This window comes from Cyanistes caeruleus, chromosome 4 (assembly GCF_971803275.1).
Source record: "Cyanistes caeruleus chromosome 4, bCyaCae1.hap1.1, whole genome shotgun sequence".
NCBI lineage: Eukaryota > Metazoa > Chordata > Aves > Passeriformes > Paridae > Cyanistes > Cyanistes caeruleus.
The window spans coordinates 6,424,829-6,438,905 of NC_141704.1; the positions used below are offsets into that span (position 1 = coordinate 6,424,829).

At 42.5% G+C, this 14,077-nt stretch overlaps 1 protein-coding gene across 4 annotated transcripts in view; it reads left to right on the forward strand.

Moving 5' to 3' along the window:
* DHTKD1 (dehydrogenase E1 and transketolase domain containing 1) overlaps window positions 1-14,077 on the forward strand; it is a 24,026-nt gene continuing 9,949 nt past the window's right edge. Inside the window, exons 1-6 of one of the 4 annotated variants that reach the window (XM_086886471.1) lie at window positions 1-116; window positions 6,937-7,092; window positions 7,567-7,778; window positions 9,410-9,604; window positions 9,886-10,155; window positions 13,209-13,380. In XM_086886471.1, coding sequence (XP_086742597.1) covers window positions 89-116; window positions 6,937-7,092; window positions 7,567-7,778; window positions 9,410-9,604; window positions 9,886-10,155; window positions 13,209-13,380 — 1,033 coding nt within the window. In that variant the 5' untranslated portion in view covers window positions 1-88. Of the gene's footprint in view, window positions 352-4,970; window positions 5,174-6,936; window positions 7,093-7,566; window positions 7,779-9,409; window positions 9,605-9,885; window positions 10,156-13,208; window positions 13,381-14,077 lie in introns of those variants that run through there. The other 3 variants (XM_086886472.1, XM_086886470.1, XR_015286067.1) reach the window with 3 other exon arrangements.

Here is a 14,077-nt window from a genome sequence, read left to right on the forward strand (position 1 = left end):
TAGGCAGCGCGCAGGGCAGCCCCGCGCGGGGTCCTGGCGGCGGACGGGTTACCGGGAGTGCGGAGGCGGAAGGGGAAGAGGAACGGGAATGAGAGTGGGAATGGAAGAGGAGAAAGGTTCTGCCCCGCGTCCCTCACAGCGGCGGGGAAGGGGGAAGTAGCCTCTGAATGTCGCTTCCTTGGTGGCCCCAGCGCACGACTCGGCTTGTGGCCCCGCGTGACGTCACTGCAGTGACGTGTCTGTGCCCGCCAGGCGTCACGGCAGCCGTCATGTCGCGGGTGGGGTCCTCAGGTGTCACTGTGATAAAACATTGGGGCGACAGTGTCTGAACACCAAATTACTGCCTAAGAGGTAGTTTAATGGGCGTGCATTACTGTGCCCAGTTCTGGGCTCCTCTGTACAAGGGAGATAAGGAACTGCTGCAGAGGGTCCAGCGGAGCCACAGAGATGAGGAGGCCTCTGGAGCGTCTCTCCTGTGAGGAGAGACTGCGGGAGCCGGGCCTGTTCAGTCTGGAGAAGACTGAGAGGGGATTTCATGAATACAAGTAAATATCTCTAAGGCAGGTGCCAAGAGGATAGTACTACATTCATCTCAGTGCTGCTGAGTAACACAGCAATGCACATAAACCAAGAGATTTCGCCTCAAATGAGGAAGAACTTCATTACAATGAGGGTGGCAAAGCACTGGGACAGGCTGCTCTCAGTCTCCCTCTCTGGAGACATTCACAACTCACCTGGCTGTGTCTCTCTGTCACCTGCTCCAGGTGACCCTACCTTGGCAGGAGGGTTGGACTGGATGATCTCCAGAGGTCCCTTCCAAACCCACCCATTCAGTCATTCTGTGATTCTGTCACTGGGAGTGTTTTCTAGTCTAAATTTGGTCTCTCTGCCCTCCTGCCCAGTCAGTGTTTCCACCTGGACATCTGATGATATTTTACAGTGGTGAATTTAGTGGCACAAAACTCCCAGATTTGTTGGAAATGCTCTCTGCCTGCGCGTCTGGGCACAGCATCACCTTTTGGGCAACTCTAAAGCTGCCTAAGCTGGAAAAAGCTGGCACAGCCTGGAGCTGCACAGTGAGAATCTGGTGTTTATTTTACGTTTTGAATCTAGGTTCTGACAGAAGCTTTTTCTTTAGGTTGGGAAAGTCTTTACAGCCCTCTGGGCTTAGAACAAGCCTTCAGTAATATTGGACTGTGACAGCAGGCACAGGCCTGGGTATGCATAATGAGATTGTTCAGCTGTTAAAGTTGTTTTTTATTCAGAGGCAAGAGCTGGCCCCAAGAGAAGACACTGTTTATTGATGCAGAGCTTTAGGTGTGTTCTGCCAACTGGTACAGGACTAGACAGGTTGGTTTTTTTTCCCAGGGAAGAGCTCTCCTCCCTGCTGTTCAACCTCATTGCTCATTTTGCAGACATATCTAAAAATCTCTTTCTGGAAAAGTTTGAAAGGATGGACTCATGCTTCACATCTTTCACATTTCCCTGCTCACAAAGATCTCATTTGCTTGCCAGAATATCTTAAACTACCAAGTCGATTAAACTGATTCACTGGAGTGGAGAAGATCTCTGGCAGAACATAGTAAAAAGGGGAAGAGAAAATCCATAGTAGTGTTGGCACTTTATTTTCCAAAGGCATCAATCCTTTGGCCTGTCAATGGGTGCCTTTGGATTACTCTTTTTAGGGGGAATTTGGTTATAATTGGGTTAAGTATCAGTGGCACTGGCATTACATGAAGAGATGTTGGCTTATTTCCTTTTGAAGCTCAGTGTTGCTGCCCTTTCCAACATGAATAAAAAGCACAATCACTATGGTTTTGAAAGGAAAGCAAAAGCTCCTTCTGTGTTTATACCACACTCCCACATCTACAATTATGTTGGAGCTCTCTCTTGTAAAGGCCCTGCAAGCAAATCTTGTTTTACCTTTGGTACCTCAGAAAACTTTTCCTTCTAACATACCTGTTCCATTTGTGCACGTACCAATCAAGCTTTTTTACTCATTTACCAAAACCAAAACCAGGTAGATGTTGTTTCCTGAATCTCAGACATAAAGCACGTCTTTTTTTTGTAATTCCTGAAACTCTTCCCAAATGTTTTTATGTTTCCTCAATTACTGGCATCAAATTTGCACACAGTATTCAAATTGTGCCAAATACTGGCCTAATGTAGAATCTGTAGGTGTCCTCTATATTTCCTTGTAGCCAAATCCAGCAAATTGTCTTATTTTCTGAGTGAGTGGATATTCACATAATTTTTTAGACCCATCTACTTTTTTTCATTATTTTTGGAGACTTTTTATAGCCACTATTTCCTGGAAAGGAGCTACATTTTAGTGCACATAATTCTTTCAATGCGTGCAAGCTTTCACCTCATCCTGTTAAAATAAGTTGTGTTTGCTTATCTCCATCTTGACTCTCAGATTCAAGGTAACTTCTCTTCACCACTTACCTCCAGGTGACAAACTTCATCAGCACTCAAGGTGTGGGCAGCTTTTTTGGGTTGATTTACTAAAGTACCAAGGGGGATAATTCCTTTAGATATAATTCCTTTAGATATATTCCCACTGCTGTTGATTTTCTATTCTGCCAAGTAGTCAGACACTTACTGTTTAGTATGTACAGCCTTGGTTGTGGAGAATTTCTAGGTTTTTTTAGTGAGAGCATCATGTACTACTGAATCAACCTCACACAGGAGCCTTCTCTAGGACAGGCTTTGTGTCAGAAGAGCCAGGTTGGGAGAGTCACTTTTCCTGCACCCTCAGCAATGGTGTTTTCTGTTGGCACAGGTGCCACCTTCTCACACTTAGACATGAACCATAGGCAAAAAAAACTTTCCTTGAGCTAGATATAGCTACAGCAATGCTTTAGCCACATTTAATCATGTTCTACTCAAGATGATTATGTTGGCAAATCTGTGAAGTACTTTAAATCTTTATTAACTGGATTTTTATTCACATAAAAACCCTAACAAGTTGACTTGATGAGATATATATTTCATAAACACCTGCTTAGACTTTATTAAACCTTTATCAAGTGAACTTGTACATACAAATATTCAATTAGTTGCCTGAGATCCACATTGTGTGACTGAAACATCTCATTGGAGAAACTGGAACATTTTTAATGTTCAAACCTATTCCTAGCAGTGCTAATTGGGAAACATTCAACTAACTGCCTATTTGATTCAAAGCAAAACCATATTGATATCTGCTGTTTGACAGGTATTTGCTTAAGAACTGTGGAAAAGTGTTTCATCATCCTGCAGTCTGCCCGCAACATTTTTCTCTTCCCCAGGCAGAGAATGGAAATATTTAACTGTATCAACATTTTCTCCCTTTCCACTGTCAGCTTCAGAAAAATCACATAATCTGGCAGCGTTATTTTCAAGGTTCCTTCATTCTAATTGAAAAAATTAATATTCACAACCACATTTCTACTACACTTTACTGTATGGGCCACATGCCCACTGTCCTGTCACTGTATTCTTTGCCCTCCTTGCTGCATAAAAAGTCACTTATTTTTATATTTTTCTCCCAAACTGGGTTTTATAAATATGCATATACCAAACCATACAGGCCTCAAGGAACACAAATGGCCCCTCTGCAAGGACTGTGAATATCATAAAATCCCAGACCAGCTGGGGTGTTTGAACTGATTTAGTTCCAAATCCAGTTCCACCTGTTCCAAAGGCAAATACCATGGTTTGATTTGGACAAAAAAATGCTCTTTGACTTCCTCATTGTGAAGGCAACAGGAACACAACCAAGCCTACAGAAAGGGAACTTGCCAGTACCCCAGACTTGCATTCACACAAAGTTTACAGAATCACAGGAAAGTTGAGATTGGAAGGGGCATTTAAAGATCATCTGGTGTAACCCCCTGCCATGGGCAGGGACACCTTCCACTCTTCCAGGTTGATCAGCGCTTCATCCAACCTGTCCTTGGACACATCCTCAGGTGGGGCATCCACAACTTCCCTGCACAATCTAAATTGTACTTTACCATGCTCACAGCAAAGAACATCCTCCTAATCCTAATCTAAACCTACACTCTCTTGGTTTGAAGCCATTAATCCTGGTTCTATCACTACATGCTCTTGTAAAAATTCTGTCTCCATGTTTTCTTGACTCCCTTCAGGTACAAGAAAGCCGCAATTAAGTCACCTGGAACCCTTCTCTTCTGCAGGCTGAACAATCCCAATTCTCTTAGCCTTTCTTCATAGGAATGGTGCTCCATCTCTCTAATTATCTTGGTGGCCTCCTCTGGATTCACTCTAACATGTCCATGTCCCTCCTATGTTGAGGACCCCAGAGCTGGATTCAGCACTGCAGGTGGAGGTCTCAGCAGAGTAGAGATGGAAGGGACCTCTGGAGATCATCCTGTCCCAACCTCCCTGCCAAGGCAGGGTCACCCTGGAGCAGGTGACACAGGAACACAACCCAGCTGGGTTGTGACTGTCTCCAGAGAGGGATGTTCCACAACATCCCTGAGCAGCCTGTCCCAGTGTTCTGCCAGTCTCAAAATTTCTTCCTCATGTTGAGGTGAAACTTCTTTCTTGTGAATGGAATATTATTTAATGGCCATAAAACTTGGGTTTTATTTTATGGCCATTGCTCCTGGTCCTCTCTCTGGGTACAGCTGAAAAAAGTCTGGCACCAACTTCATGGTACCCACCTTTAAGACATTTACATGCATTTATGAAATCTCCTCCCAGTTTTCTCCAGACTGAACAGGCCCAGCTCCCGCAGTCTCTCCTCACAGGAGAGGCGCTCCAGAGGCTTTCTCATCTCTGTAACTCCGTTGGACCTTCTGCAGTAACTCCTTGTCTCTCTTGTACTGAGGAGCCCCGCACAGAACCGGGCACAGCGCTCCGGACCGCCTCGCTGGAGCCCAGAACATCGTGTGCCTTCTCGTTCCGTTCGGCACTGCCGGAGCCCCCGAGGGCCCCGCTGCGGGCGCCGCCCCCGGGGCTCGGGGCGGGTCCGGGGGCGGTGGCGGCGGGGGCAGCGCGGCCATGGCCATGGCGGGCCTGGCGGGGGTTCGGGCCGTTCGCTGCGCGCTCTGCCGGGGCGGCCCGAGGCGCTGGTACCGCACCGAGCGCGGCGTCTACGGCTACAAACCGCGGAAGGCGGCGGGCGGGCGGGCGGAGGAGCAGCGCGGCGCCGGCAGAGCAGGTCGGACAGCGCCGGGGCCGCGCCGGGCAGAGGGAGCGCGGCGGGGGCTGCCCCGGAGCGGGGCCCGGGCACGGAGCGGGCGCTCTGAGGTGTTGCGTGTGGTGTAGAGAGCGCGGAGCAGACCCGCTCCGAGAGCTCCTGGCTGGGGTTTCTGCGAGCCTGGGGTGCCTGGCCCCGCTCCACGGGCAGAAGCAGCTGTGAGAGCACGGACTGCAGAAGTTTCCTCAGCGATGGGCTCTCGAAGAGTTCTGCTGCTCATGGAAGTACCTCTGCCATGATCCTGTCATTTTGCTTTCATATCATGGTGCTTGAACTAGCCGAACTGAGGGTGGTGAGGCACTGAACAGGTTGTCCAGAGAGGTTGTGGATGCCCCAACCCTGTCAGTGTTCAAAGCCAGATGGGATAAAACTTTGAGAAACTAAACTCTGGTTTAGAGGGAGGTGTCCCTACCCACCGCGGGGGTGTGGGAACGGGATGGTCTAAAATGTCCTTTCCAATCCTTAACATTCTAGGATTCCATGATTAAATAGAGGTAACTCTCTCGTGTAGCAATCCTGTGTTGCTTTTAGCTCTGTTTTACAGTGCGGAAATGTGATTTCAAGGAGAAAACCCTTCTAGGTAGGAGTGTGGTCCTTGCATTAACTTTACTCTGGCGACTCTGGTAGGAGTTAAGCCGTTTGTCCAGAAGCAGGAGTGAAACCAGTTTGTAGCTCCTGTGTGACCAAGGCCAGTCACAAAGTAGACTCCTTGTTAATGATTAATATATTTTTATGTAACATTTTAAAAATCGCCTCTAAAGGGCCTCCTTGCTGAGAGCTCCGTGGGCACTGTTAGCCTTTTGTCTGGGTTGTGTCCCTCTGTTGTAGAACCCAGTCGAGAAAAGGGCCTGTTTTGAATGGGCTGACTGTGTGATTGTAATGGCTGGAGCAGAGTGTCGGCAGTAGAAATGCAAGTGCCAGAGAAATAACCTTGTGATATGGTCTGAGAATTTCACTATTTTGGAAAACAAAGGCCTTCAGATCTGACTACTGTCAGTGCTGCATTTTTACCAGGATGAAAAACGCTACATTATAAGCTGGTTCGTGCCATTAAATTGTAGCAGGTTGTGCTTGCAGTATATTCTATTGTTTGCAGTTTATCAGCCTGGTCTGTGGCTGTTCTCAGTGACAGTAACATATGTGGGACCTCTCAGCTGGTCAAATTCTGCCCATGTCAATAATTTTTACCACATTTGGCTCAGCACATGCTCTTGGCTCCTGCAGACAGACTTTGTTTTGGTTTTTTTGAAGTCATGGGACCTGAATTATTGTTAAGACCCAATCCTCCTGTCATTCCAGCAAGAAACAAGGACTCATAAGTGATAGGATTGAGTTGGCTTATGAAATAAGACTGTACACAGGTAATGTGCTGATCTTGACTTGGATGAACCTGTTTGTAGGGGTTTTGGTTCACCACTGTTGCAGAGCAGTTTGAAGCAAAATGAAGTAACATTGCATATGTTTACAGGAGCCTAACATAGGATGGGAACTGTGGGGGAAATCTAGAGTGTACTTGCTTGAAAATTGAATGGTGGAGCAGATTTAGCAGTTTGCTGATGGGAGCTGTTGTGGGGTAATAAGGTAGAAACAACTGCATAGAAAAGCTCTCTTTCCAGCCAGAACTTTGATGGCTGCCAGCAGACAAAGCATTCCTGTGTTGGTGCTGTAAGTGGATTTGATCTGAGCATGTGTGTAATACTGTTCTGCTTTCTTTTTGGTTTTAGTTGACCATGCTCTTGCTCGTTTAATAACTGCCTATGCTGAACATGGCCACAAAGCAGCCAAAATAAACCCACTGTTTGCCGGCCGAGCTGTTATGAACATGGTACCTGAAATCCAAGAGCTGGCTGAAGTTCTTCAGGGTCCTCTCATTACTACAGGTCAGTCCACAGCCTTATCAAATTCTGTTCATGGGTGATTTATTGAGGGGCTGTGGCCTCTGTGGAAGAGTCAGATATTGAGTGGTGGCTCAATCAGTGATGGAAACTGTTGGACAGAAAATTGTCAACTTCAGCACACATGTCTGTTGCAGAAATCATAGTGCAGTGAGAGGCTGCCTTCTAGCATCTTTGGAAACCATGAAAATTTGTACTTTGTCTTACAACTACTGAGGTTAAACATTAATTTATTGTGTTACTGTAACATTCTATGATTTACCATAATACTTAACACTGTAGTGAAGGTCTGAAAGTATAGGGGCAGAAGTCAAGAATTGCTATTTCTTGGCTCTCTTAGAGTCTTGCTGTGGCCTTAAACAAAGGTGAGGGTCTCTCATTGCTTTATTTTCTCCAAAACAGGCTTTAGTGCTTCCCCCTCCTTCCCCAAAGCGACTAATAATATTTATTTCCCACCAGGACTTATAAACATGGGAAAAGAGGAGGCTTCTGTAGAGGATGTGATGGCTTATCTTGACCATATATACTGCGGGCATATTTCCATAGAAACAAGCCAGCTTCCAACTTTGGAGGAGAGAGAATGGTTTGCTAAAAGGTTTGAAGAGCTGAAGCAAGAAGCTTTTACACCTGAAGAGAAGAAGCACTTGTGCAAACTGATGCTGGAGTCCCAGGTACTTTGTTCCCTGTTACTAGATTGTAATAGTCATGGAGTCTGTCATGGATCTTTTACTATTCTGGACATGATTCATGCAGAAAAAGAACAACCACTGTCCTGTAAGGCTTTGTCAGTGTGCAGGAGGAAGAAGTAAAAGGTTTTGCCTGAAGCAGTGCAATGCAGGAATCTCATTGGGGTTTGTTGCTGAATTTACTTACCAGCCATTACTGGAATAATGATGCTATAAATCCATGAATAATCAGTCTTCAAAAGTGAGATACTCTTAGATGAATGATTGTGCAGCTCATATTAAATGTTACTGATGAGAGCACAAGGTTGAGCAGAACTCTGTGAAATCTTGTACTCTGGCTTAGCTGTTCAGTGTTTTCCTCTCACCCTCATGTTGATCTGTTTTACTGTCCTTAAAGTATGCTGTCCCTCAGGTTTTTGGAAGAACAAATCAGAGTTGGACTGAGGTGTTATCATATAGCAATTGCAGATAGGGTGTCTTTTAGCAAGGAACCTTTGTTCAATGCCTTCTGTAAGGAAGTGAAATATTTATGGACTTTTGAAATGTATAGAGAAAATTTATTCCAATACTTCTGTACTTTGAAAAGTTTTAATCTTTTCCCCTTTTCTTCCCATGTTATCCTGAAGGATTGAAAAGTAGAAGAGCAGGATCTGTGAAGGTTGGAAAGGTAGAAGAGCAGGATCTGTGAAAGTGTCCCTGTTTCCAGTTTTCCAAGTGGAAGGAATGTTAAATGTAATATTTATAATGACTAAACAGAAGTATATGGCCCACTTTGTATTTTTTGTCACCTCTTTGGCAGTCAGAGGAATTTGTTGGTGACACAGGAGGTTGATCTTGGGATCCTGATGGTGTACTTTAATTTCAATATGACCAGAACTATACCTATAGAATTTAACCCTGACAGAAAAAAACTACGTTTATATGCGATTAATTTTGTATACATTATTCTTTAGAACTGAATATTTCTCAGCTAGCAGTTGGCTCAGATCTTTGGTTGTGGCTTAGTCTTCCCTCCTCAGTTACAGACTTCATTTGGTTTTTGTCTTCAGTTGCAAAAATTATAGAAGTTTCCAGTGCTTCCAAAACTTGGTAACTTATTAGAGCTTTCTAGGAGGAGGTGAACGGAGTGAAGAGAGAAGAAAATGAAGTAAATACAGATTAATTTATTTTTCTTCTCTCAAGTATTCTACATATGTAATAAAGAGTGTACCTACTGTAAATCAAAATGAAAAACTGCTTTGCTAGCACTTTGTATCTCAAGATCATTACAGTTTATAGTGTAAAAGAACACCATTCCTAAATTTCCATCTAAACCAGGTAAACTACCCAGGAATTTGTAAATTAGTCTTGTGTTACAGTTCTTCTTGAAGTACCTTCCATGTGAGACAGAGAAAGTTTGGTCCTCAATGCAGCATTTTTCTGCTTAGAGCTGATTTTTTACAGTCATCATAGCTTCTGGTCTCAGACTGTGTGGGTAGAGATTGTGCTGAGACTTTCCAGGGGTATGTTTAGATTTGTATGCCTCAAGGCTATAAACATAAATTATATTTCAATTTTATAAACAGAAGGCTGCTGCTTAAAATAGCCTAATACTGAAGTTGTCCTGTTTTGAATAGGAGTTTGATCACTTCTTGGCCACCAAGTTTGCTACAGTGAAGCGATACGGTGGTGAAGGAGCAGAAAGCATGATGGGCTTCTTCCATGAGCTGTTCAAGATGTGTGCATACAGTGGGGTCACGGATATCATCATTGGAATGCCTCATCGGGGAAGGCTTAATCTGCTCGCGGGCTTACTTCAGCTTCCTCCTGAGGTAAGAGATTTATAATCTCATGGGCAGTTTCAGTAAAATAAACCCCTGAAAGTTTGCCATGTTGTAAATGCTGGAGTAATAAAATGTTACCTGTGTGAGAGCGTTCTCCCTTCCTATCAACACTTCAGTGAACTGTCTGCAGGAGACTGTTAAAAGAACTCTAATGAAGGGTTTTATGTACTGTTACTTAGAAGCATCTTTGCAATTTCAGGAATAGGAGAGTGTTTTTCTTTCAATATGTCAGTGAATCAGAAAAGGGCTTTAACCCTTTTTCCTTGCAGCTCATGTTCCGCAAGATGCGTGGTTTGAGTGAGTTCCCAGAGAATTCAGCAGCCATTGGGGACGTTCTCTCCCACCTGACCTCTTCAGTAGATCTGGACTTCGGCTCCCACAGACCTGTGCATGTCACCTTGCTTCCCAACCCCTCACACTTAGAAGCCATCAACCCAGTGGCTGTGGGCAAGACACGAGCCAGGCAACAGACACTGCTTGATGGTGATTACTCCCCGGAGAGTTCTGCACAGCCTGGGGACAAAGTTATTTGCCTGCAGGTATTTTGCTCACATATTGTAATTTATATTTGTAAGACTTGTTGGACTAGAATGTGAACAGGAATGTACATAAAAATATCAAACAAAACTGAGTTAATGTATGATGTCAAGAACTGGGATTTTCTTTATGGGGAAAGAGGAGGGCTAAGAAGTTTTCTAGGTGGAGTTTGTGATGATGCTGGCATTAAATAATTGCACTTCTAAGATTTCTGAATAACTGATTCTGATACCTCCCTTTATTTTAATAATATTCTGCATTGACTGCCATGTGTGCCTTTCCTCACTTCTGCATTTAAACTGCCTCTGGAAGCCTTCTTTCAAATTAATAGGTTTGGAGAAGAGCTGTCAACAAGGCTGCAAAATGCTCAGGAGGATTTAGAATTTTGTCATTTTGTCATAGGACTGTTGAAGACTGCTGGAATTAGTTTTTACTCCTTGAACTGACTTGTATAGCTGTAGAAGCAGTCCTAAACAGTTCCTTAATAATTTTTCTCCTCTTGATTGACTTTAACTTGGAAAAGCAAGTGAGTTGAACTCTTAACTGAGTTGAACTTTTAACATTTTAAAGCCAGGAGTAAAAACAAGTTGGGCAGAAATGTTCTCTAAAGTGTAACAAACATCGAGGAAGTTAGAGTGAAAATATGTTTCAATTTAAAAAAATGTTTTGCTTTCTTCTGGAAGGGTGTGGATATTGTGAAAAAGCAACATGAGAATACAAAATATTCTGGGCATGTTGGGGTTCTTAGTTTTTATTTAAAAAAATTCTTTAGCTCTCACAAGTGCAGCCAGCTTTTGCTGTACAAGGTGTCTCCATCTTTCAGTGCAGTTACGTCTTAGTTTGAGAAGATACTATTGTTTCTTTCTCATAATGGTAGATCCTCATCATGTAGTAATAAAACTGCTATGACTCTTTAAACAAAGATTCTTCAGGATAAATGGACCTGACCCCCCCCTCCCAAGACAAATTTCACTTCTTAGGATTTATGTGGGTAAGTGGTACAGAGTATTGTCTAGCAGAGAAGAGAAACCTTTGATTCTGTGCTAAACACCTCCGTGTTAGCAAACTGATTCAAAGTATTCCTAAAAGGAAGAAAATGTATCATGTAACCGGAGCAGCATTACCTGTGATTGTATCTTTAAGAGGTACACAAGTGAGATTGAATATAGGCAACTTTTTAGTTGTAACTGTTAACTGCCTTCATTCCATTGATTGAGAAGATGTGAAAGCAGGCACCTTGTGTTTCAGTAACTTGGTTTGGGAATTTGTCTTCAAACTTTCTGTTTTTACAGTGCTTTCTCTTGCAAAATATAAGTGTAGATGCTATGAACTCTGAATTGAGGTTTACACTAGCATTTTTTCTTCCACAAGCCCCAGTACCAGAGCTTGAGAATGAGTAAAGATCAGTTAAGGTGCCATTGTCAATGGTGAGCTTCATTATCCAGGGTATGAAGAATTTATAAGGATTCTAAAACTCTTCTTGGTTAACTACCATGGACATCTCTGCAGTATTTAATTGTCCATCTCTGCCTGGAGAGTGGTTTATTTTTCACCTTCTCACATACCTTAACTCCACTTCCTGGACATCAGTCAAGTACTGATGTTTATGATTTGAAATGAAATCTGAGAGTAAGATCTCCCAGAAGTAAATTCCACCCCCAGGGTCACTATTTGGTGAATTAAACTTGATAATGACATTGCTTTTAGCTTTTTGCTAATGCAGCCCAGAAAAAAACATGCCCTAACAAAAACTGTCTCCATCTTTTTGGTAGTATGAGTAAAATCCTACCCGCACCACAGGAATTGAATCCTCTGGGGTTTGAGATGCATATCTCTTGTGTAGTTGGATAGTCACACTGTCTTTAGGCTTTAATGCTTTGAGATGTGCTAAAGGCCATAAAGTTTTCTCAGATGTTTTAGGGTCTTCACTCAAATGCTATCACCGTGATATGTAGCCTTCTTAGGCAGCAGAAGGAACCAGGAAGGAAAAGTGAAAACCCAACACTTCAGGAACAAGTGTAGCATGGTAAGGGATAGAGTGGGGATGCTGTCTTATTTCTCTTGCAGTAGTTACCTTTGTTTTGCTGTGATACCTCTTAAAAATCTGTATTAGAATGGTATAAAACCCAATGCTGCTGTTTCACTGGTTGATTGCACCTCTGTTATCTTGCATTTGTGTATTTGCATAAATCTCTTAAGGCTTAAAACCACTATTCCATAGCTAGAAAGTAGAACTGTCATCTGTTTTCAATAAGTACATCAATCTGCACAGTGACTTTGACCTGCAAATACTTGAGTCTGCATTCTGAGGAAACTGTGGCCATATTCATCAATGGAGAACTGTCTCCAATTTCAAAATATTGAAATGTTAGATGATATTCACTCCAGTACCTCTAGCCTTTTTTGGAAACCTGGGTTGGATATCACAATATTCTCCCTTCCCCTTCTGAACTATGTTTTTATTTGCAACATTTATTTGCTATTGCTATTTTTGAAATGTAACTAAGAACTTAGGTTTTATTTCCTTCTGAAAGTTTTGTTTGTTTGTTTTTGAGTACTTCCATTTGGTTAATTTTCCACTAGTTTTTCTGTTTGTGTCTGTTTGGTAAGGTGGAAATGGGCACAAGTCTCAGTTCCCCAGCACTCAACCTCAGCAAAGGTGTAGTGAATGCTGTGGTGAGCAGCTCCCTTTGTTCAGGGGTCAGTGGCTTGCCTCTGACTACTGCAGCTTTGCCATAGCCAGGAAATTTGGAGTCACCTGAACACTGGTGGGACTGTTTTAAGAGATTATAGGTCAGCTCCAGGTAGGGATTACATAAGGCATTCATGTAGATATGTTGGCTGCTATGACCTCATGTTAGTGATAAGGCTACATAAACTCTCAAGTCATGGAAACAGTATTCTGAGAGGGATTAAGAAGTGGATCCAGCTGGAACTGTATCTGTTCCATGTACCAAATTTAGAAGATCTTACTTAATAACTGAGTTATGGTTTTGATTTTGCTGTTCCTCCAGTGTTTCCTAATGAGATTTTTCCATCTTCTTCCCTCATGTAGGTTCATGGTGATGCTGCTTTCTCTGGGCAAGGGATTGTTCCTGAAACACTTACCCTCTCTAATCTACCACATTTCAGAGTTGGTGGGAGCATCCATTTGATTGTTAATAACCAGCTGGGCTATACCACTCCTCCAGAGAGAGGAAGGTCATCCCTGTACTGCAGTGACATTGGTAGGTAGGGTTGAATCACAAGGAAGATTGCCTGTTGTGTCAGAAAAGATTTTTAACTCCAGTGTAAGCTGTGCAATAAACTTTTTATGGCAACTGCCTGTCAGGTCTAGGGAGAGATTATTACAACTCCAGTTTCATGGTGGAGTAGGAAAAAAAATTATTATAATGATAACAATTATGATTAATTTATAATTATTTAACTATAATAATAAATAAAATATACAAAATAAAACAATACTATTAATAATTATGCATAAATAGAGAACTAGATAATTTTTTTATAATTTATGTATATAAATATATATGAATAAAGTAATAATTATTATATTATTGCCTCCAGCAATTCAGATGCTATAAATATGCTCTCCCCTGTCTGCTTTATAGCAGACTAAAAGACTAAATATCAAGGGAAAATCTTGTCACATTTGTACAGGATGTGATAAAATAATTGCAAGATTTCTGTGAAATATTTCTTTATTTCTTTATTTCTTTATAACTCAGTTTCTGTCATATTATTGACAGCTTTTAAAAAGGTATTGCCATGGAGTGTATAAGAGATTTATTTTAAATAGATTTTGCTAAATTTCATAGAAATCATCCTAGTGTGTTTTCTGAGCAAGATTTTTAGGTGAGATACTCCTCCATTTTTGCTGTTTTGTTTGTTGTCGTGTGAGCCTGTTGAGCATGCAGTTTCAGA